This window comes from Molossus molossus, unplaced genomic scaffold, assembly GCF_014108415.1.
Source record: "Molossus molossus isolate mMolMol1 unplaced genomic scaffold, mMolMol1.p scaffold_m16_p_1, whole genome shotgun sequence".
NCBI classification, from domain to species: Eukaryota; Metazoa; Chordata; class Mammalia; order Chiroptera; family Molossidae; genus Molossus; species Molossus molossus.
This window is the reverse complement of record NW_023425344.1, coordinates 55,317,460-55,344,035: the sequence shown is the minus strand read 5'-3', so window position 1 is coordinate 55,344,035 and position 26,576 is coordinate 55,317,460. Positions and strand designations below refer to the sequence as shown.

Sequence of the window (26,576 nt, the reverse complement as noted above, 5' to 3'; positions counted from 1 at the left end):
AGTGACATTTTAAAAGCAGTCAGATTCCATAAATGGCAAGTAAACCTGAAGTGAGGATACTGCAATTTTCAGAGAACAGCAGCTCTTAAGTGTTTGCTTTTTCTATTTGGGGCGGGGGGGCAGGGAACTGTCATTCATTTTGCACAATTCTTGAACTGATGTCAGCACCCAAGTGGCTCTGAATTTAAGTCTGGGACGACATCTTTTATTTTTACATGAATCTCTAAACAATTCTGTGAGCAAAGTTTGTAGCTGCTGGATTATTGTCTGTCTGTATAGCAAGTTCCAGTAAACCGCAAGTATGGCAAGGGATATTCAATTTTAAGCTTGAAGTATTTGGTACATACCAGTTTCTGATGTTTCAAGCTAGGAGTGGGGTAAATAAGTGTGACCACTTAAAGCTGCTTGTTAGCATGGAAGACTTCTCCATTCTATCTTGGTGAAAACAAAAATGCACTTGACATAGTAGCAAACTGGTTTTGAATTATGAAAACTGTTTGCTATTTAGTAAATTAGCAAATGATGCACATATTTTGTTTTTCATGTACTGGGCAATGTAAGTAAAATTAAATCTGTCCCTTTTTTTTCCTTCGAATGAGGTCTTCCATGTTTGAGGAAAAGTCTTGCACTATTGCATATATTTTGGGGACACAGATATCGAATAGTTTCCATTTTGGGGGCTTAAGGATTTTTCTTTTTCCTGTTTAAAACACTTTTTACACTTTCTGATGTATAGTACTTGAAATTCTTACCAGAAAAAATTAATTTTGAATTTTGAAGCCTTTATTCAAGCTACTTTTAAATGGGTGGTTTATTGTCAGTGTTTTTTTATAGCATATTTTTTCTTTACTCTTTTATTTCTTTCTTCCCATTTTATGTATATAAAATTTCTAATCCAGGATATTGCCCTGCCACTCATGAAAACTGTTCTGGCACCAAAAGTAATGGCAAATGTTAAGTGTAATAGAAAATTAGAGCAAAGAGCCATTCAGCTTCAGTCTTTACATACCATGAATAAATCATTAAAACATAACATGGAGAAGTTTACATGGTGATTGTTCACCTGCAGTACTGTGGACTTTTAACATTTTGTCCCCTTTTCAGTGAACCAGAGTAAAAATATTCATCTACCATTACTGTTATTTGCTGATTTTTTTTTTTTGGATGGTAATATTCTATCCTTACGACACTATTACAACCAAATTGGCTTTACCATCTTGGCTTTAGTAGGTATAGAAGACAATGAATTACCATCTTTATTGCTGTAATGTGTTAAGCATTATATGCTAGTAGAAGCTAGTTTGTTTCAGGTGGAAAGTATTCTTTCAATTTCCATTTTGAATGTGTTTGGACTAAACAAACAATAAACTACTGATGTCTGCAGCATTTATCTATGTCCCTAATTTAATCTATAGGTTTATGTTCCAAAATGTTTTCTACCACTTGCATTTCACACATTCTGAGTAAAAATAAGGAATTGTTCTAAAGCCAACTGCTTATTATTTGTGAAATTTATGTATAAAAGTAAAGCATTTAAGTAAGACATTGTTAAGAGTTCTATCCCAGTTCAGTTAAATGGCTGGTTTACAAGTTAAAGAATGTTACAACAATAATAAATAGTAAGGAAGGTGAGAATGATCTAAAGCAGACTACTAAACATTGTTTTTTTTTAAATCTTGGGTTTTCCAAAGGATTGTTACCTCACATATCAGAAGGACAGGATAAAAGGGATAGGAATATTGAGGGCTATCTAAAGTTTATGAATCAATTCAAAAATTGAAACCAATTTATCAAGCTCTAAAAGATTAAAGGAGAAACGATCATTTAATCATATTTATGAGTCCTAAAGCATATGTAATTTGGGAATTAGAGACTTTTTCTTCATTAAAAGGGATGGAAGAATTGAATTCTTCAAATTCTTCCTGATACATTCAATGGAAATTCCTTTAATTGAACTTTGCAAGTTTGTACTGAAGAGAAGCCAGAATAATGATTGTTTAAAATACTCTTAAGGAAGACTTAAGATTTTTGTAAATGTATATTAAACTCACTTTTCATTTTAATTATAATGTAATGACTCATTTAACTTTATGGCTGTGGAAAAACTTTTTTTTTTTAAAGAAGGGATAAAATGTATATGCCATACTATTGAAAACCAAATTTGAAGGAGCAAATTATCGTTTGGTCCAGGAAATTTATATGAAACAAAATATTTGACTTAGCCACATAAGATGCTTCATTTCAATTGTGCTATATAATACTAAGTGTTTGTAGCAAATGAATGAAAATTTAGTGGCTAGATGTTAATATTTTTTCTTTAAATTAGGGAAACTTGCTCATCATTTCATTTCAATTACAGATGAATAAAGACCCTTGACTTTTTCTTTTCATTCTGTGTTCATAAGTATTTTTCTAATTATTTAGTAGTAGTCTTATTTTGATCAAGTTGATGCCAGAGTTCTAAATTTAAAATTACTGGATAAGTGGACAATCTACTTTATGAAAGAAATTTCTCTGATTTCAGTTGGTCATATAGAGAGTAATTGTTTGAGAAAATTTGCACCATTGAGTTAATTCCCAAATAATGAAGTTTTTGGATATTTTGAACAAATAGACTTGAATCTGCTTATGTAGCATATATATCTTATGTATACCATAAATGCAGGGTTGGAATTAAACATTCCCAGAAAGATCACTACCCTTCTATTTATCAGACACATCGACCGGTTGCCCCAGCATGCACCCTGACCAGAGCTAGTTTCTTAAAGAGTTTTGACAATGCTGGCAGCCTACTTGGAATGCTTTCACTTTTCTGACAATAATATTTTAACTGCTCTTGCTTAATGTACTTGCTCTTATTGTCCCATAACCGCTGTTCCCCAATCCCTTCTGTGCTCAATCTCTTTCCCCATGAACTTTCTCTGGGTGGTTTCATTTAGGCCAGGCACTATCTCACTTCAATATATTGTCCATTCAGTAGATTCCAAACAATATAATGGTTAAGAGGAGGACTTTGGAGATAGCCTGGGCGTGAATGACAGCTCTGCCATTCAGGGGTTAGTTAGCCTTTTCCTTTGCTTATGTTTCCTCATTTGTAAAGTGACATCGGTAGCTCTGAGGATTTAGTGGGTTAATAAAGCGCCTAAAACAATGTAGTGGGCCCTTAGCAAGTGTATGTTGTTACTCTTTGTAAATCAGTTGCATTTCTACCCTGTGTTTCATAAACATCTTTTTAAAAAATCCTTTTTGCTACATCCCCTTTAGAATTCCTAGATAATTTAAAATTTGGAAGTCCAAAACTATTTTTCTAAGTGACTTAGTGCATATCTAGCTCTATGATAAACATTTCTATTTCTCTGACTTAACAGAGAAATGTTTGATTTAACTTCCACTGGTTCATCCAAGTTATTTAACTGTTGAGCTGCGAAGTGCCAAGCACTGCTCTAGGTACAACTGGTAAATGATAAACAAGGTTTCCTGCTGCCCGACTAAAAGACTTAATTCTAGAGAGAGTGAATGAGTGCATATTTAATAAGGTAGTTAGGGGGCAGAACAATAAGGGTCTTTTTGTCCTTAACAGGTTTATTTGCTGAGCAATGGTGGGGGCAGGGAGTGGGGGTAAGGTAATTTTATTTGGAAATGTCTGACTACAGAGTAAAATTCAAGTTCAGTGATGAATAAATCAGGTGAAAGGATGCATATTTCAGTTAGTAGCTACGATGCTAGAGTTGTAGTAGCTTGAGTGGTGGTGGAAAACAAGTAAAAGACTGAACTCACATTCTAACCTATAGACGGTCCTTATAAATACCTTGGTATGTGTGTGTTTCTTCATTATACTACTATTAAACATTGTGTAAATGAAGACAAACCATTTAACTGTTTGAATTCCCCTCTGCTAGCATTTTCCTTGACGTTGAGTATACATGAGTGAATAAGAAGTCCATTGTCTCCCTGAGCTTGCTTTATTATTTATTTATTTATTTTCTTTTTTGATATTAGGGAGAGGGAGAGAGATAGAAACATCCATGAGAGAACATTGACTGCCTCCTGCATGCCCTCCACTGGAGATCAAGGCCCACAGCCTGGCCATGTGCCCTGACCTGGAATCGAACTAGCGACCTCTTGGTGCATGGGTCAACACTCAACCACTGTGCCACACTGGCTGGGCAGCTTATTTATTTGATAATGAAGACAAATTGTTGTAAATGCTATGGGAGTATTAAGATAATGCAAAGCAACTGAGTGGCAGAATGTAGGTCATAATGACTTCACTTCAGTGAAGTGATATGGTGGTCCAGAGTTGACATGGAACTTTGGAGCACTAGTCAGAAGGACCAGCTAATGTAAAACCTGTAAAATAGGAAAACCTTGGAAGTTAAAAGAGGCTGTGGTAGGTAGAGTTGGGTCAAAGGGTGGCAAAATGGTAAGAGGTGGGGTAGGAGAGAGGGACTACATATAATATATCCAGGGTGAGGAGTTCATTTGGATTTTCTTCTCATTGATATAGGAAGCTCTTAAACAGAATTATGCATGGCAGTGATATCCTTGTAGAGGATAGATGGGATAAATATGGGAGCAGGAAAATGGGTTTAGTTTATTTTTCGGCAGCTGAATTTAGGAGGTATCTTGAGAATGAAGTTCTGGATAGTTAGCATAAAGATAGAAATCAATGAAAAACTCCCTTCTACTTGAAAATAGTGTAACCAATAAAATTTATATATCCCTGGCCCGTTTGGCTCAGTGGTTAGAACGTCGGCCTGTGGTCCAGAGAGACCCTGGTTCGGTTCCCACTAAGGGCATGTACCTTGGTTGCAGTTTGGCCCTGGCCCTGGTTGGGTTGTGCGGGAGGCAGCCACTTGATGTGTCCCTTTCACATCGATATTTCTTTCCCTCTCTCTCCCACTCTATCTGAACAACAACAAAAAAAGCAAAAGGTTCTCGGGTGAGGATAAAAAAAAGTTATACATTTGTTTTTAGCTCTAAAATGAGTTTTCTACAATATTTGAAGGTATCCTATGAATCACAGCTGGTAGCTTTACATTTCATTAAAAATTCAGGCAAGCTATGTTAGTTACCTAGTTTACTGCCAAAGAGACAGGCTCAGAAAGGATAAGTCACACTAGTATGAAATGATTTGGAATACTAGATTAACCAAAGTGTCCATCTGCTTTAAAGGATGAGTATTTTAACTTTAGAAAAGGGGGTTTGAACTTTAAATGCAATGCATTTTTATCCTGGATTTATTTTAGAAAATAGTAAAATTATAGCCTCCAGTCTTAGCAGGCCTAAAATTAAGGATCCCTTAATTGGGAACTACATTCAGAAAGCACAGGGTTAAGTAGTGAGACAGAGGAGAGACTTGGAACAGAAATCAAATAGTTGTAAAATACTGTGAGTCTCTGAACTGAGGGAAAAACAAACATATGGGTGGGGTTTTTGTTTGTTTTATTTTTGTTTTGGTTGTCAAATGAAGCATTCTCCTTTGTGATTCTTAACTAGCCGGTGATCCCACTCCTCTACTGCTAATGTCATCTATGAGGTCATGAGGGTGGCAGCCATCAGCACTGCAGCCCACAGACTGGGCAGTCCCCAGGATCTCTAAGGGTTCCAGAGAGTTCTCTAGCTAAAGATCAGTGCTACATCTATTGGGCATTATTGACCGTCTCATCAAAAGTGACTATTTCCACTGTGCTTAATGTGTTTTTGCATCTTTCTGCCTCTTCAGGGTTCTTTGAGGACTTTGATGGTCAGGGCAGAGGCTGAAGTCTCTACCTCAGTCTGGGCCTGTGTTTCTGATTAGTCAGTTGTACTGTAATCCTCAAACCCTTCCAGTCACTGGCTGCTTTGGTGATGTCGTCACCATCCTTTTTTGGAGACAGGCCCAGGGAGCCAATCTTGGCAAGGGTTGACTTGGCCCTGACTTCCCCACGAGTGTACCTCAAGTATACCTTTGATCTCTTTGGGGTCGAACTTCTTCAGCATAGTGGAGGCGGCTGGTGTCAGGTGAACCCAGATTTGGGACAGCCCAAGAAAGTTGCACCTAAGCCTCCAAGCTGAAAGCAAAAATAATTTTGAGGGCCTGTCATTTTACATATATTGTTTAATCTGATAGCCCTGTTTTTACTTTTTTAAAAAATTGATTTTAGAGAGAGAAACATTGATGAGAGAGAATATCAATTGGCCACCACCTGCACACTCCCTACTGGGGATTGGGCCCACAACCTGGGCATTTGCCCTGACTTGGAATCGAACCAGTGACCTCTTGGTGCATGGGTCGACACTCAACCACTGAGCCACACTGGCCAGGCAAACTTGTATTTTTTTTGAGGGAGGGCGGCAACAAATATGTAGACAAGTAATACTAGTCCTGATTAGTTTTGGACACAACACAGTCATTTAGTCCTAACAGCAATCCTTTGAGGAGGAGTGCCACTTATTTTATAGAAGGGTTAACTCAAGCACAGCGGAATTAACTACTTTTCCAAAATCACATGGCTAATGGGTAAAACTAAGGTAGAGAATGTAATAGTGACTGGAGATGGGGCTGTTCCTTAATCATTATCAAGGGTGGTAATGAAAGGCCTCTAATGAAGAGGTACATTTGAGGTCTGAATTGAAGAGAAGGCAGTCATGAGATCTGAAGGAAGAACGTTCCAAAAAGGAAGGATGGACAAATGCAGAGGCCCTTTGGAAAGTTTGTATTCAACGGCAATAAGGCCAGTGTGGCCATAACAGTAAGCAGATGATATCAAGAGGTAGGTAAGAGCTAATTTAAGGGTGGCCTTGTAGTTTGGATTTTACTTTTGTACTAGGATTGTATGGATCTGAACAGGGAAGTGATGTGATCTGAATTTGTGAGGGGCCTGTCAAAATGTCAGCTAATGGTGATAGTGGCTTGGATAGAGTTGTAGCAGATATGATAAATGGTTAGGTAATATGATTTATTTTGTAGATGGAACCTACCAGACTATTATGGATTGGATTTTGAATGTGAAGGAAAAAATTTTCAAGGGATTCCTGGGATTTTGATGCAGGAGTGGATTGTGGCAGGAAAATAAAGTTTTCTTTTAACCATGTTAAGTTTCATGTGCCAATTGGATATCCAAGAATGAATGTCACCGGGTATTATTTTGGAATTCTGAAGAGAACTCAGTGCTATGAGTTGTCTGTATGGGTCTTTGCAGCTATTTGATTAAATGAGATCTAGGAAGAGAGTGTACAGAGGATGAGGCCGAGGACTGAGCCCTTAGATCCTCCCCAAATTTAGGGATCTAGTACAGGAGAAGCATACAAAGAAACTAGGAAGACAAAATTGGTGTCATGGAAAGCTCTTTCAAGAGTTTATCTTAAAAAGAAATAGGCAGTTGAGTCTGTAAGGAAGTCAAAAAAGGTAGTGGATTAATTAGGGTGACTAACTGCTATAATAGACCCCAGAATGTTTAATGGCTCAAACATGTTTTTTTACCCCTAATATGAAAAAGTACAAGAGTGGTAATGAAGAGGCCAGTGGCCTGGCCCTCCCCCTGACTGTAGTCTTCTCCCTTGTAGCTAGCTGAAAGGGAAAAGGAACACAGAGGATCTTGAATGGAGATTTTTATGGACCAGGACTGGAAATGGTACCCATGTGGCTTGAATTCAGTCCTATGACCACCCCTAACTGCAATGGAGCTTGAACAAAAGAAGCCACACAGTAAAAAAGAACCACCTTATTGTAACTAGTAATCTCTGCTACAGATGGCTTTGGCAGGATGTAGGTCTTAATGATTTGTGAAGAACTATTTCAGTGAAGCGGTAAGGATGAAAGCCCAAGAGAACTGAAGGTAAGAAATGAACACATTTTTTTCTGTAGTTTTGCTATGTAGATGAACAGAGGGATCTAGTACAGGAGAAGCATACAAAGAAACTAGGAAGACAAAATTGGTGTCATGGAAAGCTCTTCAAGAGTTTATCTTAAAAAGAAATAGGCAGTTGAGTCTGTAAGGAAGTCAAAAAAGGTAGTGGATTAATTAGGGTGACTAACTGCTATAATAGACCCCAGAATGTTTAATGGCTCAAACATGTTTTTTTACCCCTAATATGAAAAAGTACATATTAGGGGTAAAATATGTACTTTTTTACCCTGGTGGAGGCTAGCGAGAGATGGAATGTTAAGGAAGAGTTTTCATAAGAGGCCTGTTACCAGTGCAAATAGAATGTATACTATTTTTAACACTTAAATGGATTCCTGTCCTGGCCAGTTTGGCTTAGTGGTTGGAGCATTGGCCCGAGGACCAAAGAGTCACAGGTTTGATTTCCTGGCCTTGGTCGCAGTCGTGCAGGAGGCAACCAATCAATGTGTGTCTCTTACATCCATGTTTCTCTCTCTCCCTCTTCCTCTCCTCCCTCTCTGCCCCCCTCCCTATTTTTTCCTCCCTCCCTCTCCCTGTGCCTGTCCCTCTCTCCCTCCCTCCCACTCTATCTGAAAATCAATGGGAAAATACCCTCTGGTGAGGATTAAAAAAAAATAAATGGATTCCCAGGTTCACACGGTTAAAGTATAGATGTGTTGGTGACTATTAAGTAAAGACATGGTGTTATGTTGAACTTGGCAAAATAAGTGAGGTATAGTATTTTAGGTTTCCAAATTCCAGTTGTCTTAATCACTTTATTTATTTATTTTTCTTTATTGATTTTAGAGAGAGAGGAAGGGAGAGGGAGAGATAGAAACATCAGTGAGAGAGAACATCAATTGGCTGCCTCCTGCATGCCCTTGACTGGGGATTTGGCCCATAACCTGGGCATGTGCCCTGACCAGGAATCGAACTGGCAACCTCTTGGTGCATGGGTTGATGCTTATCCAGTGAGCCACACTGGCCAGGCATGTAGTCTATTTTTTTAATTGAGATATAGTTCAATACAAGAATTTCACCCTTTTAAAGTATACAATTCAGTGGTTTTTAGTATATTTACTAAAGTTGAACCATCACTAATTCCAGAACATTTTCATCACCCTAAAAAGATACCCTGTACCCATTAGTAGTCTCTCATTCCCATATCCCTCTCAGTCCCTGGTAACCACTAGTCTACTTTCTGTTCCTATGGATTTGCCTGTGCTGGACACTTTATATAAATACAATCTTATTATACGTGGCTTTTTATGTCTGGCTTCTTTCACTTAGCATAATGTTCAAGATTCATCCATGTTGTACAGTAGCACTGAATCCAGTTGAAGATGGTACCATTTCTAAGATCTTAAATTTACAAATTGATTTCTTTTACAGTAACTTTCCTATTTCACTTCTTTAAAAAAAAATTTTTTTTATTATTATTTTAGAGAGAGAGGAAGGGAGGAGAGAGAGAAATATCGTTTGGCTGCCTTCTGCATGCCCCCTACTGGGGATGGGGCCCACAACCTGGGCATGTGACCAGGAATTGAATTGGCAACCTCTTGGTGCATGGGTTGACACTCAACCACTGAGCCACACTGGCCAGGCCTATTTCACTTCTATTAAATTTATTCTTCATGCCTATATGACCTCTACTCCCTACTGCCTCTGTATTTTCAGTTTATTAGCTAACTTACATGACAATTTGTCTTTCTATCTAGCTGGAACCCATGGCAAGCCATTTCAGTGGTGCTTTCTTCATCATCCTCAATTTCTTAACTTCTTTGTATAATCTGCACTACAAATTCTCTAAGAGGTAGTTTACATACCCTCTATTTTCTCCATTCTTGTCCTTGGGGATGCCAAGTCCCATGAAACGGAGTCAGTTGGTTTCCAGTGGGCACATTTTACTATTTTTAATTCCTTTTACATCAAAATGACTTTTCTCATAACTATCTGTTTCAAGGAGTTTCTGCTCTCAAATGCTTAAGACTGAAACTCACCATGATCTGTTTGCAAAAATGAAGTTCTTTTACTGAGAAGATCTAGGCCAGCTCATATGCCCAACACTTTTCTCAGTTTTCTTTAAAACCCTTTACTTTAAAACTCTTCAATAAGCCCTTTTCATACTTTAATACCTTCTCTTTACTACCTGTCTTCATTTTTTTCATTAATTATTTCTTTTCTTGCCTCTTTAAAGCTTCTCTCTCCATTCTTTTCCCCCACAAAGATTTCCCTGTTTAAAAAGAAGAAATAAACAGCCTAATCCTGTATCTACATAGTGCTACCTCCTCTTTAGCAAACATGTAAATGATTTTACCTAGGATATGTAATTTTTTTTTTTTTTTTTTTTTTAGAGAGAGAGGAAGGGGGAGAGATAGAAATATTGATGTGAGAGAGAAACATTAATTGGCTGCCTCCTGCATGCCCTCTACTGGGTATTGAGCCCACAACCCAGGCATGTGCCCTGACCAGGAATTGAACCAGGATCTGTCAGTCCATTGGACAAAGCTCAATCCACTGAGCCACACCAGCCGGGCAAGGATGTATAATTCTTGAATTCCCCATCTCCTCAAACTCAATTTTTCTAAAAATTGTTTTTGTAAGTGCTACCTATTCACCAAATCTAGTATTTTTAGTTTTTAACCTTTTGGTTCCCTATGGGATGTAAGCTTCAGAGCCTCTTACTTGGAGGGGCCTTTAAAATATTTATGTTGAATGTTTTTGTAAAGTTGCAAACGCAAAATAATTTTGCATTCTTGCCAAGCTTCACGCCCCCAAAACCTGGATTTGCCACTTTGTAAAGGGGGATTTGCCCCTCATATCAAAGAAGTTCATCAGATTCTGTTATAGCCACAGGTAACAAAATTGGGCATGGCTCCCTCCAACTTAGTCATAGCAAAGGATAGAGCTAATTGCTATACTAAGACACATATCTTGGACTGACCAAAGAATTACATTATTTTCATACCTAGGTCCTGGGTCTTGTCCTCAATATAAATAGGTCCAGGAACTAGATTTAAAACTGTTTGAACAAGGTGATCAAGCACTGGAAGATTAATTCATGCTAACCAAACTCATAAAAGATTATAAACCAGAATATTTTTCTTAGTATACAAAAAGGAATTAATACCATAATATTGACTGTGGGTATAAATATCTGCTATCCAGAACACTCTTAACTGGATCAAGATAGAGACCAAATATGATTATAAAACGTTTAGTTTTCATGATTTAATGTGAAAATAACTGGGTGCCAAAGGCTTCCTTACTGCAGGGGTGTGGCCTAAACCCAAAATTTTTTGAAAATGAGGAAAACCCTGTTTCTTGTGTGACTTCAGCATGTGCATGATTCTGACCTACCAGTCTTGCCTGGTTATGTATGGATCGAGTTGGTCTGTGCCTTAAAGATCCCACCCCGCAAATGCACCCTTCTTGGCTGCCTTATGCCAGTATTGTGTAGTTCTCCAGCCATCCAAGCCTTTCCCCCCTTATTTCATCCATTATCTCCATTTCCCTCACTTTCAGTGCCTAGGCTATACTCAAGGTCCCTCCCAACGTCAGTTCTGTCGTCACCTACCTACTTCACCTTGCCTCACCTATTAGTCACCTCCTAGACTGACACCGTCATCCCCGACCTGGCACAGACTGGCCCCAACGCTCGCACCGAACCTTCCCGGGTGAGGGCTCAATGGGCTGCTCCCCGCCCCAGAGGGGGAAGCTGTGGGGAACACTTCGTGGAGCTCTTTGCATGTTCTCCCTTTCCAATTTTCTCCCAATTCTACAAATCACCACCACTTGTACCCTCTCTATGAGCACCAGAATCGTCTCTTGCCCTCATTTGCACGGAGAGGTCTCCCTGTGAAGGCGGAAAGGCGTCTCCTTACTTGAGAACGTAGGTGTGTCCAGATGCTGGCGCCTGCTCCTCAGTGAACAGAACCCGGGCGGAGCCCCAGGTGAAGGGAAGGGTGGTTGGCGCTAAGCCAATCATAGCTCATGACGACAGAGATCAGCCAATCAGAACATGGGATGCTTGGCGCAGGGTAAGGACCCGCCCCCTTGCAGCTGGGTGGCCAACGCCTTCGCCCAGGGCTAGCTGGAGCGGAGCAGGTTCCCAGAGTCCAGGTACTGGGCACCTTCCCAGCTGGGAGACGGTGCCCTCCCACCCCAGCTAATTTCCCTGCAGGCCTTGGCCTTAACAGGTGTCGGTGCCTGCTGTGGGCGCATTCTGACCTGGGCCCTATCCCTGGCGACTGTGCCTATGGTTGGGGACAGAGTGAGGTCGTTTCCTTGACGACGACAGCATGCAGCCAGTGGTCCTCCTGAGTAAGAGCTTGGGGCGGGCCGAGGCCACTCTGCCTCCCTGCGTGCTTCACCTGGGACCTGTGACTGTGTCCGCGCAAGGAATCCCGACAGCAGTGAAATTGCTAGCTTGGTAGTCAGCATCTTTTAGACCTGCGAGCGAAATGAATTTCACCTCAAATTTGTTTCCAAGTTGAAAACCTTTGGGACTTTCCACGTGAAAGGATATTAAAGAAGCAGTAAGTATAATACTTTTAAAGGCCTCTATTATCTCATTCTTTTATGTATAATAGGTTTCAATCTCTTTAATAAAATAAATTAGCATTATTTTTACCTAAATTGTTGGTGTTGGAACTATATGCTGACATGAAACATGTCCAGAAATACTGCACTGCCAGTCGGCAAGGCTTCGTTTGTATTACCCTTACATTCAGGAGTAGAAGGCATGAAAAGTTACAGTTTATGAGTAACTGTTTCAGAAAACAAGAGGTTTTTTAAGCTGTGATACTTTTAAGGTATGTGCAAGGCAGTGCCCCTTGAAAAATAGGTGTGCTCAATGTGCTGTGACCAAATGTGCAGTTGGCTGCAAGAATAAATTTGTAGTTAACTTACACAATGTTAGCTTAAGATATGTTTCAGAACATCTTAGATATACTTAAGGTAATTTTAATTGTGTTTACTTCGCATTTTCAAATATCGGGGACACCAGTTGCAAAATGTTTTTAAAACATGCAGGTTGTAGATTCCATCTATTTTTCTTCTTAACATGATAAACCTACAGTTTAGTCCTTGATAAAACATGTTGTCTTAGTGGAAGGAATAATAATTAAGGAGAAAAATTACATCGAAAAAAATTTTCAAACACTTTTTTTTGGAAAATAGCTAATAAACATTAAATCAAAGTTAAAATGTCAAATGTATGGAAAGTTAGTGTTGGGACATGGCTGTGTAAACAGTTTATAGTAGAACCTAGTATCAAAGCTGGTAGTAAAATAATAAAATAATTTGAATTGGTGTTGACTGGGATTTATTTTCATTCTTTCTTCACTCCCCACCCCCAGGATCAATTTTCATGTATATCTATGTAATAAGAGCCCTAAATTATCATATGTAAAATGTATTCATTGGACTCTCATAGTTTGCTAGAACAAAGAGGATATTTGTATTATCTTTGTCATCAGTGTACCAACCAGGAAGCAAGTAAAAGCATCACAATTCACAATCTGAGCAAATTAGTTTGAGATTGTGTAATAGATGAGAATATTTTTCTCCCATGTTTTATTAAAGAGTGTTTTTATATTGACAGATTTAAAAATTTTAATCACTGGGCCTGGCTGGTGTGGCTCAGTGAATTGAGCATCACCCCTAGGACTGATAAGTCCCTCTTCGATTTCTTGGCAGGGCACATGCCCAGGTTGTGGGCCAAATCCTCAGTCGGAAGGGCATGCTGGAGGCGGCCAATCAATGTTTTCTCTCATCAATGTTTCTATCTCTCACTCCCTGTCCCTTCCTCTCTCTCTAAAGATCAATAAAGAAGAAAAAAAATTAACTATGAATCATCACTTGAATATATAGTTACCTAAAGATATTTCTTTCTCTTCAAACTTTTAGAACCATATTGGGATTAAGATTAATATTTTTTATTTTTGTTTCTAGAATTAAATTTCAACACCAAATTTAAAAAATAAATTTAACTTTGAAATTGCCAATGAAAATTTATGAATTAAAATCTATCTGTATTTGAACTGAAAAGTTTTTTTTTCTGTACCAAAATATGTAGTGGAATGATCATTGAACCTTCATCAATCATTAGTAAAGTAAAAAAGATTTTATTAGGATTGTCTTTATCCAAAAAATGACACATAATGGGAATATAAAAGAATTCTAAACACAAAATTAAAATGATCATTCTCACAGTGAGTAATCATTAAAATGATTTTTAAAACATTGTATTTAGTACTACTGCTATTTAATTTCTAAGTATCTGCCTATATACTGTGATGTCATTGCTATTATTTTGTAAGTTTGATATAGCAATTTAATTACTATAGTAATAAAAATAAATAAAAATAGTTTATCAAAGATTCTTAGTGTTCACTTGGTAAGTGATCATTTTGTGAACAATATTTTTCCCAGTTGAATAGAGTGTATAAAGATTTCCAATTTTGATCTTTTAATCCTGACGTAAAAAAACTAACCATTGATCTTCACTAACACCAAATTCACTTGCACCTTTTTCACCTTTGTGTAAAAAAGAATCATATTTTTCTAAAGTGAGCTGTAATTGTTTTGTACAATAGTTCAAGTGTTCCTTTATCTGAATTAAACATATATTGAATTTCATCAACATGACATTTAGTAATTTAAATTTAAAGTTAATGGCTTCAGTTATGTTTGTGTTGTCTATTATGAAATGTATATGAATGTTTTGAAAACATAGCTTAGAATTGGAAACAATAAGAATTTGTAAATCAGCAAAGGAGAACCATCAGCACAGTGACTGCTTTAATATGGAAAACAAGTGGGGAAGGATTAATTTGCTGGGAAGATGGAGAAAATAAATATACTTAACATTATTAACTATGTTTTGGTTTCTATAGCAAGAAAAAAATCCTCCTGGTTTTGAATTAAAATGGAAAAATATGAGAACCTAGGATTGGTTGGAGAAGGGAGCTATGGAATGGTGATGAAGTGTAGGAATAAAGATAGTGGAAGAATTGTAGCCATCAAGAAGTTCTTAGAAAGTGATGATGACAAAATGGTTAAAAAAATTGCTATGCGAGAAATCAAGTTACTAAAGGTGAGTAAATATATGTGCATTTTGTTTAAAAAATAAGTTGTTTCTTGATCAAAATTACATTTTTTGGGAAAAATTACTGTTTTTATATTTGTTTTATTTATAACAAGGTTTAAAGTATAAATTTCTTCTTTTTTGGCAATAAACAAAATGATTACATATCCATAATCATTTATGACATGATTTACAAAGTATTCGTTGCTTCTGTCTATATCTGCCTATCTGTGTACCTACCAATCATCTACTGGGGTTGTCCCAAAGACCACCCCAAGGTTCAATGATTTACTAGGAGAACTCATGGCACTCAGCAATAGTTGTGCTTATAGCTATGATTTATTACAGTGAAAGAATATAAAGCATCCGGCCGGTGTGGCTCAGTGGTTGAGCATTGATCCACGCACCAAGAGGTCACCGGTTCAATTCTCATCAGAACACATGCCTAGCTTGTGGGCCAGATCCGGGTGGGGGGGGGGGGGCATGCAGGAGGCGGCCAATCAATGTTCTCTCTCATCGATGTTTCTATCTTTTTCTCCCTCTCACTTTCTCTCTCCAATCAATAAAGAAAAATAAAATAATAATAATAATAAAGAATATAAAGCAAACTCAGCAAAGGGGAAAGGCACATGGCATAATTCCAGAGGAAACCTGTTACAGGCTTCCAAGAATCCTCTTCTAATGGAGTCACACAGGACACACTTATTTCCTCCAGCAATGAATGGTGAAATATTGTCTACCAAGGAAATTCATTAGAGACTCAGTGTGCAGAGTTTTTATTGGTGGCTGATATGTAGTCACCTCTGCCTGGCTCCTACCAAAATTCCAGACTCCCAGAAGGAATGCAGATATTCAACATAAGCAATATTGTTTGCACAGTGAGCCATTTTTATCAGTTTTGGAAGTGAAGGCAACCCCCCTGAAATCTAAGTTCCCAGGTAACAGCCAAGGACTCACTTTGCAAGCAGACCTATCTAAGGATAGCAGTTTCAGGCCTGCTATGTTATCGCTCTCTTTTTAAATCAGGCTCATGAGAAGTTTATCAACTCTATCTTTAGAAAGAACCAATGTTTAGCTGTGTTGACCCTCTCTATCATGTATTTTTCTTCTATTTTATTAATTTTTGTTCTTTGGTATTTCATCCCTTCTACTTATTTTGGATGGATTTATTTTGTAGTTCTTTTCTCTAACCTGTTGAGACAGGTGCTTATTTCTTTCATTTCCAGCCTTTCCCTCCTCATTTATGCATTTAAGGCTATACATTCCCTCTCAGAACAGTTTGTTATGTATTGCAGAAATTTTAACTAGCAGTTCAAAATATTTTCTTATTCCCAAACATGAAGACTTTCTAGATTTTCCTCCTCTGGTTTTTTTCTTTTGACACAATTGACCTGTGAACTAAGAATATACTATATACGATTTTATTCCTTTGAAATTTCTTGATACATGCTTTTTGGTTCAGAATATAGTAAACAAACAAACAAAAAAATCTCATGCACTTGAAAAGTATTCCATTAAGTTAGCTTTGTTACTTGCATTTATCAAATATTTTAAATTCTCACTAATTGGGTTATTATTTTTTTCTTTATTGATTTTAGAGAGAGAGGAAGGGAGAGGGAGAGATAGAAACATCAATGAGAGAGAACATCGATTGGCCGCCTCCTGCATGCCCTCCACTGGGGATCAGGCCCACAACCTGGGCATGTGTCTTGCCCGGGAATCAAACCAGTGACCTCTTGGTACATGGGTCAACGCTCAACCACTGAGCCACACCGGCCAGACTCACCAATTGTTTTTGTTGTGTGTGTGCTTATTCTATCCAGTACTGAGAAGACATATGTTAAAATCTTCCTCGGTGATTATTGATTTGTCCCTTTTTCATTGTAATTGAGTTAAGGTTCAACTTTATAAAAGGAAAGACCATATTATTAGTATATTATATTTAGAATTATTATATCTTCATGCCGAATCAAATCTTTCATCATCTTGAAATAATTATTTTATTATAGTATGTTTTTTCTTAAAGTCTATTTTGTCTGAAACTAATAAGGCTACACTAGTTTAATTTTGGTTGGTGTTTGCATTGTATACCTTATTTTTTTATCCTCACCCGAGGACATTTTTGCATTTATCTTCAGATAGTGCTGGAGGGAGAGAGGGGAGGAAGAGAGAGAGAGAAATATCAATGTGAGAGAGGCACATCAACTGGTTGCCACCCACACAACCCCAACCGGGGCTGGGGACAAACTGCAACCTAGGTATGTGCCCTTAGCGGGAACTGAACCCCGGACTCTCCCGTCCGTGGGCTGACTCTCTAACTGCAGAGCCAAATCGGCCAGGGCTATCTTTTTAGTTTAAATTTTTCTCAAGGCTTGTTTAGATGTGTCTCTTGTAAACATATTGCTTTTTATCCTTTTTGACAACCTACATTTTAATTGGAACAATTACTCCATCTACATGTAATGTAGCTTCTGATATATTTAGGTAGAAATCTACCATCTTAATATATGCAATTTGTCTCATTGGTTCTGTATTTCTTTTCTTTTCTTTTTCCTTTATGCCTTTGGATTGATTACATTTATCATTCCATTATTTTGTTCAAATACTTAGACAATTATATATTGTTTCTACTTTTTTGTGGTTACATTAGACATTTGTTAAAGTCTACCAGTATCCAGTACTTTTATCCTTCCTCTAAACCTTGCAATACTTATCTTTGGTTATTCCTTTTATCTTTTACACTAACTTTGTCATAGATTAACCCTTATATATATTCAAACACCATAAGACATATTTATTTTTAAGTGTTTATTTAGGTTTTGGTTTTTTTTTTTTTTTCCAACATATTTTTTGTTCTTCCTTCCTTTCTGCATCTAAGATTTTTATCTGTGATCTCCTCCCTTCTTGTTTATAATTTCCTTTTGTGAGGATCTACTGTAGAGAAAACATTTCAATTTTAGTCTGCAAGAAAATGTCTTTATTATTATTCATGAACGCTATTTTTGCTGTGTATGGAATTTTAGGTTGACAATTGTTTTCTTTTAACAAAATGAAAATAACATTGTTTTGTCCTCTGGCTTCCATTGTGGCTCTTGAGAATTCAGTTGTCAGTCCAATTGTTGCTCTTTTGTAAGTTTGTTCTTTTATGTCTGGATCTTTTTTTTTCTTCTTTCAACTTTTTATTCACATATACATGTAGAAAAGTATACATATCATAAGAATATATCTCTATGTATTAAAAAATAATTGAACAAACCCATGTAACTTCCATCCAAATCAAGAAAGAGAATATTAATCCCCCCCCTCCCCATGCCTTCTCCAGTCTCTACTGCCTTCCTCCTCCACTCAGGTCACAACTATTCTGATTGTAATCAGCGTAAGTTAGTTTTGTTTTCTGGAACCTTGTTCTCATTATATCAAAGAAGGTTTGGGTAGTTTTGTTTTGTTTCTTTCTTTTCAGAGTATGTCACCAAATTTGGAGAACTCTGCTCTGCTAGCTTTGTGGCCACAGATGATTTCTTGGTATCTTCCTACTCTCCTATTTGACCTTGACTCATTTGTTGTGGGTAGGGGTCATAGATCCTACTTAGTTCCATCAAACATGGAGCTACATTTCTTTTTCTCATTGGCTTTATTGTGTTCTCTGAGAGGACATTAGAGCAATGTGGTCTTTTAACTATAATTTAAAAATCAGAATATACATTTTTAATTCATATTGTTCATGCATTTTATTTATATACCTTTCTTATGCTGAAATCTATTTTAGATTGTCACTAATTGCTAATCATTTGATCTTGTAAAAACTATTTTGTGTTTTTTTATAACAGCAACTGAGGCATGAAAATCTGGTGAATCTGTTGGAGGTGTGTAAGAAAAAAAAACGATGGTACTTAGTCTTTGAGTTTGTTGACCATACCATTCTTGATGACTTGGAACTCTTTCCAAATGGACTGGACTACCAACTAGTTCAAAAGTATTTGTTTCAGATTATTAATGGAATTGGATTTTGTCATAGTCACAATGTAAGTATTTAGTTTAAATAATTATTTTGCCAATGATTGACTCTCCAGATACCAGTCATTTAATTTAATGGGATACTTATTTAAAGTTTGGACCAGTAAAGTCATGGAAATGATCTGTTACTTTGATATTGACACTTTCATGTTTCACATTGCATGTATTCTTTTCCCCAACATTTTATTATGAAAAGTTTAGGCCATACTGAAAAGTTGAAAGAATGTGCCAAGAACACCCATATACCTACTACTTGGATTTTATACTTGTTAATATTTTGCTGTACTTCTTAATGATGTATTTATTTATCTATTCATATACTTATCTATCTATTAATGTCTTATTTATGCATTCATAAACAAATTATAGATATCTGTCCACTTCAACTCTAAATACTTCAGCTATACATATTAACTAGAGCTTAATATTTCTTTGCTTTTTTTGAGGTGACATTTACTGAGTGAAATGCACACATTTTAAGTGATGAGTTTTGACAAATACCTATATCCAAGGATCCATGTATAGGCTAATTCAAATTCTCTTGCTGAGTTGTGAAGTATGAAAATCCTGTTCTTCCCCTATAGTCTATTACAATAATTTTATATCCTTTGTGTGTCATATAAAAGCACCACTAGCCCTGGCTGAGTGGCTCCATTGGTTGGAGTGTCATCTGTACACCAAAAGGTTGCATGTTTGATTCCTGGTCAGAGCACATACCTAGGTTGTGGGTTCCATCCCCAGTCAGGGCATGTACGGGAGGCAGGCAACCAATCGATGTTTCTCTTTCTCTCTCTCTTCTTTCTTCTCCCTCTAAAATCAATTAACATATCTTTGGGGGAGGATTTTAAAAAGTGTACCTTTTGGTAAAATGACACAAAGTACAACATAAATAAGTCAACACATTTATTCTTCCACTTTTACATAATATTTTAAATGACATTTTTGTGTGTGATTATAAGAGTAATAGATGATAACGGTAGATGTGGGGCTGGCCCTGTGAGCTCACCACGATGTAATAGAAGTTGGTAGCCTATGTAAAGTGCTCAGCAATGACAGATTTCCCTTTAGAAAGCTGGTCCTTTGAAAGAGTTTAAATATATAAATTTACAATTTTTTTTTTCCAAATATAGTTTACTCGTGTTAGAGAATTAGGTCTAATATTTTGTTTTTCCTAGCTGTAGAATTTGTAGTATTGTTTTCCAGTGTTCATACTTTTTTCTTTACAAATTTTAACAACTGACCTTGTTGACCCTCTTTACATTTCTAATTGTCTGAATAAATGCTTCCTCTTGGGTGTTCCACAATCCACATCAAAGCCCCCCCTAGCTAAAACTAAACTACTAATTATTCCATCAAAACTAACATTTTCTAGACTGAGTTTTTGGTAATGAATCCACGTTCTTTTAGATTCCCAGGTTTCAATAAAATATCTGAGATTACTTCCTAATCTCTATTGATGCTTGATTTAAACTATTTCTAAACTATGTCTCCTCCTTTCCATTTTCCTGAGCGTAAGCCTAGTGTAGGCCCTTATTACCTCAAAGGTTGCTCTTTTCCCTGCCTCTAGACCCTCTCTCTGATTTAGCTTGTTTATGGCCAACATCTTTAAACACCATGTGGATCATGCCGCTTCCATGGTTCCCATGCCCTTGACAGAAGCTCAGACTTCTCAGGCTTGCTGTCGAGACAAGTTTCCTCCCTAGTATATAACCTCCACTCTAGAGTAACATTTCTCTACAGTCTCCTAATCTATTTGTATCTTCATTATTTTGCTCTCTTTGTTGCCTTTACTTGGATTGCCCTTTCGTTTCTACATTTATCCAGGTCATACTTATAAAGACCTATCTTAGAGCCTACCCCTTTCATAAAATTTTTCCTTGACCAACCAGTCTTCAATTATAGCTTTTCTCTTACTCTTGAGAGCAGTGAGTAACAGAACAATTGATTTGGTAATTAATAATAATAATTATATCTATATCTATAAATCTAGTATCTTTGATTATTTATATAAATTTTTTTATTTATATAAAATTTTAAGCATTAATGTTATTTCTTGTCCAACTAGATTTCAGGTTCTTTAAAGACAGGAATAATTTTATATACTTCTATTTCTATTCACTATTCATTGGGATTATTTATTTATTTTTTATCCTCACCCGAGGACATTTTTCCACTTTTTGTCCAGGCAGAGTAGGAGTGAGAGAGAGGAACAGAGAGAGAGAGAAACATCGATGTGAAGGGACACATCGAGCGGCTGCCACCCGCACGACTGACCAGAGCCGGGGACAAACTGCAACCAAGGTACATGCCCTTAGTGGGAACCGAACCCGGGTCTCTCCGGACCGCAGGCCCACGCTCTAACCGCTGAGCCAAACCGGCCAGAGCTATTCATTGGGATTAAAACAGTGCCCTACACGTGGCAGGTGCTCAAAAAATAATTAATCTGCTTAACTTGATGTGCCATTATATGTCATTCTCTCTCTCTTTTTAATTTTAGATCATACATAGAGATATCAAGCCAGAGAATATATTAGTCTCCCAGTCTGGTGTTGTTAAGTTATGTGATTTTGGATTTGCGCGGACATTGGCAGCTCCTGGGGAAGTTTATACTGATTATGTGGCAACCCGATGGTACAGAGCTCCAGAACTATTGGTTGGTGATGTCAAGTATGGCAAGTAAGACATCACGGTGGTGGTGGTGGGGTTAATATGTTTCTAATGTAATAAAAGACTAACACTGAGAGAAAGTTTTGAATTTAGGTAACTTTATAAAGTGATTTGTAATTTTTGGTGCTTCCCTTTAAATATTTTATAATATAGCTATGACACTGAGCCATTTCAAGGTAGTTGTCCCTATGTTAATAATGCCAGCATATTCTTTAAGTTCTTGCAATTGATTTTATTTATTTATTTTTAATTTTTAATATTTTAATTGATTTATTTTTTGTTACTGATGTTTCTCCTTTCCCCCCCATTGACACCTTTCTCCCGATCCCCCCACCCCCCACCCCATCCCCAGCATTGTTGTCTATGTCCATGGTTATGCATACATGCATATAAGTTCTGTGGTTTATCTCTTCCCTCCCCCACGACCCCCTCTTCTGAGGTTTGTCAGTCTAAACCTTACTTCTATATCTCTGGATCTATTTTGTTCATCAGTTTGTTTTGTTCATTATATTCCACAAATAAGTGAGATCATATGGTTTTTGTCTTTCTCTGATTGGCTTATTTCGCTTAGCATAATACTCTCCAGGTCTCTCCATGTTGTCTCAAAGGACAAGAGATCTTTCTTTCTTACAGCTGCATAGTAGTCCATTGTGTATATGTACCACAGCTTTTTTATCCACCCATTTATTGATGGACACTTGGGCTGTTTCCTGATCTTAGCTATTGTAAATCGTGCTGCTATGAACATAAGGTTACATATATTCTTTTTGATTGGTGTTTCAGATTTCTTAGGGTATATTCCTAGAAGTGGAATCATTGGGTCAAATGGCAGTTCAATATTTAATTTTTTGAGGAAACACCATAGTGTTTTCCATAGTGGCTGCACCAGTCTGCATTCCCACCAGCAGTGTACTAGAGTCCCTTTTTCTCGGCACCCTGGCCAGCACTTGTTGTTTGATGATTTGTTGATGGCAGCCATTCTGACAGGTGTGAGGTGATACCTCATTGTTGTTTTAATTTGCATCTCTCTGATGATTAGTGACGTTGAACATTTTTCATGTCTCTTGGCCATTTGTATGTCCTGTTCAGAAAGGTGTCTTTTTAGGTCCTCTGTCTTGTGCCAATTTTAAAGACAGTTTCTGTTTGTTTTTTCTCTATTAGCTTTCAATTTTCCTTCTTGCTACTATATGTGTCCCTAACCCACCTCCATCTGGCAGTTTTCAGTGTATGGTGGGATAGCCTGATTTAAGTTATTAGAATTATGTTTAAACAAAGAATGAATAGGCTCTAAATGGAAACCCAAAAGGCTTATTTTTCAGAATATAGTACACATAACTGTTTTGATTTTTTTTTTAATTTATTTTTTTAATTCTTACCGGAGGACATGCTTAGAGAGAGGAAGGAGGAGAGAAGGGGAGAGAGAGAGAGAGAGAGAGAGAGAGAGAGATTGCGAGAGCGAGCAGTGTAAGAGAGAAACATTGATCAGTTGCCTTCCTTCCCAACCTGGGATCAAACCTGCAACCCAGGTATGCGTGTCCTGACCAAGAATCGAACTGGCAACCTTTTGGTGCACAGGATGACATTCAACCAAATGAGCCACTCTGGCTGGGCTGTTTTGACTTTTAGAAGCCGTTTCCTTCTCTGTCACATGATTGAAGTTTCTGAAAATATGACTTACATAAAATTAGAAATTAGTATTTTAAGTATTTAAGAAAATGTGTTTTTATAGGTAATTTAAGGCTTGCTACTACTATTCTTAATATCTAGAATACTCAGTAGTAATATGCACAGCAGATTTAGTCACGGTAAATGTATTAGGTTGCCTGATTGTACACCACATTGCTTTTCTTTCAGGGCTGTTGATGTGTGGGCCATTGGCTGTCTGGTAACTGAAATGCTCATGGGGGAACCCCTCTTTCCTGGAGATTCTGATATTGATCAGCTATATCATATTATGATGTGTTTAGGTAAGGTTATATACACCTGCATTTTACATTTTAGAGGTTTTTTTCCTGCGGTTTTTCTTTTTTCTGTTGATTTTACAAGGTGGGGAGCAAATGGAAAAACTTCATATGTTTATTCATTCATTCTTAGTCTGACATATGGCCTTAATCATGCTCTCACTCCACCTACTGCCCCACTTCCTCCTCAAGTAAAGAGCAAAGGTTATGCATATTTCTCTGTATTTTTGTATTCAATAAGTCACACATAGGGAGGATGTAAATGATCATTTATTACCTGTGGGTCAACAAGCATTTAGTGTGTAATATGATGGTACCCTCATCCTCACCTTCTAATTGAGAGGCACAGAGACTTCCAAGGTAGTTTAATCTTGCTGCAGGTATGACTTTTGTTGTAAGTGCTTTGGATGGAGTGTCAAAGCTAGATAATCACAGTATTCTTACATTTGTTGAAATATCAACTCCATGTTGAGAGATAGAGCTTGGAAAATCAAAATAATAGCAAAATACTTGGGGGCGATTTAACTATTATGGAGTGTCAAAGCTAGAATGTATCAAAGTATTCTTGCATATGTTGAAATATCAGGTTCATGTTAGGAGCTAGAGCTTGGAATATAGAAATAATGGTGAAATACTTGGTTTGGTGATGTCAGGTATGACAAATAAGACATCATGGTGGTGGGGGGTTATTTAACTATTGGATTTTAAGTTTCCATGTTAGAAATTCAAAAAACAGTATAGTGGTTTCATATATATTTTATGCTCAAATAGGTATTGAAGTTGAGAAAAAAGATGAAAGTGTTCAAATCAAACCTTAGACATAGTTACAAAATCAGTTGAATTCTTAAATGGTAAGACTGATTTATCTAGATTAGATTCTGACCATATGACTATTAGTATTGTTATTGTTTTAGTCAGTACTTTCATGTGTTAGAAATGAAGTGCTGGTATTTTTATTTTAAAATTATAAAATGCTTTACCTCTCCTGTTCCAATGCTCCCTCATGTCTTCAGATCTCTGTTTACTGGCATGTGAACTTTTCTAAGTGAGTATATTGAGATAAAAATGTTCATTTCCTTGAGTTGACTTATGTCAAAACCACTATAAAGACTGCCACACTGGAGCACTGTCTTTGGTTGATTTTGCTGAGAGGGCCCCGGCTCCATGAGCTGTGTTCCACTCTTTTCTCTATACCACATCTCTTGTCGCTTTGCCCTTTTCTCCTGACACATGACAGAGATGTGTGCTATTCTCGCCTCCAGGAAATCTCATTCCAAGACATCAGGAGCTGTTTTATAAAAATCCCGCATTTGCTGGAGTAAGGCTGCCTGAAATCAAGGAAATGGAACCTCTTGAAAGACGCTATCCCAAGCTCTCTAAAGTTGTGATAGATTTAGCGAAGGTAACCATACTTTCCTTTCACGTTCTGACAGGGAATTTATATTACAGAGGCTTAGCTTTTTCTTGTTTAGTTGATCATTTAGGTCAACAATTTCCTGTGTGTGTGTGTGGGTGGGGGGGTGGATCTTCAGAGATAAAGACCTGAAAATTTCACCTAAGAAATCCTTTAGTGTTATTTAGCATGTTTTAAGTGTGAAAACATCCTCATATCAATGTTTTTTAGTGTTTAACATTTAAAATGCAAACCTTGTTTAAGTAGAAAAGAGAAGAAAAGTAGGGTAAGAAAATAAAAAGAAGGGTAGAGTAGCAGGAAAATTAATTAAAATATAAGGCATAGGATCATGACCTGTGGTGTATTGTTAAACTGATTAAGAGCAGATAATATGCTTGATCATTGCCAAAGGTCTAGAAGTGATCTGTGGTGTAATGTTAAAGGGGCTTTTGCTTAACTACTGGATCCACTGAAGCTAATTTATAAATCATCATTACCCTTGCCTTGTGTTTGATTGAATAAAATATTAGGGAGAATCTCAATGGATCAAATTGTTTCTAAAAGTGGACATTGTGGAATTATTAGCTCAAAAAATTCTTCTTGGTTTGAATTGTACTAAAGTGTTGATAAAATAAGTATCTCTAAGACACCAGGATCACATAATAACATTTATCCAAGATATTTTTTGCTTTTTTAGTTTTCTATATAACTTATTAAAAAAGTTTAGTGAGCTTATATAACTAGTTATAAGTTCTTAGAATAATACATTTTTACTTTTCTACATAATCTTTTTAAAAAAGTTTTTTTTCTTTATTGATTTTAGAGAGAGAGAGAGAGAGGAAGGGAGAAGAAGAGGGAGAGGGAGAGAGAGATAGAAACTTCTATGAGGGAGAACATGGACTGGCTGCTTCCTGCATACTCTACACTGGGGATCCGGCCCACAACCTGGGCGCATACCCTGACTGGGAATCGAACCGGCGACATCTTGGTGCATGGGTCGATGCTCAACCACTGAGTCACACCAGCCAGGCCTACATCATCTGCTAACACATGCAAATATTTTTCATTGAGACCTTCTTTATGATCTGTCTATGATTTAAAGGAAATATAAATAAAATTATTATTTAACTCATATCTCTTATAGTAGAATCATGTAACTTTTAAAACATTTCATTATAGAAATTTTCAAACAGAAAAGAAAGTAGAAAGAATAGCAATATACTTGTCATCTAGTTTCAACAATTTAACAATCTCAAGACAATCTTTTGTCATTTATCTACATATACCCTCCTCACCTTTTTTTTTGGAGCATTTTGAAGCAAATCCCAGATATTATATTTTTTCACCTATAAATACCTTAATTGTATATAAAACTTTTCTTGTTCATTTATAACTCCTTATTGAGCCTCCTTTTATTTTTATTGCCATTGAGTAATTTCAATTAATCAGAACAAGACCTGTATTACAATAAAATCATCTATGTAAAGTATCTAGCACAATAATAGGCACAGAGCAGGTCCTTTCCCTTCCATTCTGCAAGGGCTTTACATTTAAAAATTTCACCATCATTAAAACATCTAATC

The 26,576-nt window shown here is 36.9% G+C and overlaps 1 protein-coding gene across 3 annotated transcripts in view; it reads left to right on the top strand.

The window, feature by feature from the left end:
- Positions 1-11,921: 11,921 nt before the first annotated feature.
- The window catches only part of CDKL2 (cyclin dependent kinase like 2), a 32,791-nt gene continuing 18,136 nt past the window's right edge, over positions 11,922-26,576 (top strand). For 2 of the 3 annotated variants that reach the window (XM_036279424.1, XM_036279416.1), the window contains exons 1-6: positions 11,922-12,406; positions 14,768-14,967; positions 18,786-18,980; positions 21,470-21,648; positions 23,494-23,606; positions 24,863-25,002. In XM_036279424.1, coding sequence (XP_036135317.1) covers positions 14,800-14,967; positions 18,786-18,980; positions 21,470-21,648; positions 23,494-23,606; positions 24,863-25,002 — 795 coding nt within the window. In that variant the 5' untranslated portion in view covers positions 11,922-12,406; positions 14,768-14,799. The remainder of the gene's footprint in view (positions 12,407-14,767; positions 14,968-18,785; positions 18,981-21,469; positions 21,649-23,493; positions 23,607-24,862; positions 25,003-26,576) is intronic. The other variant, XM_036279432.1, reaches the window with a different exon arrangement.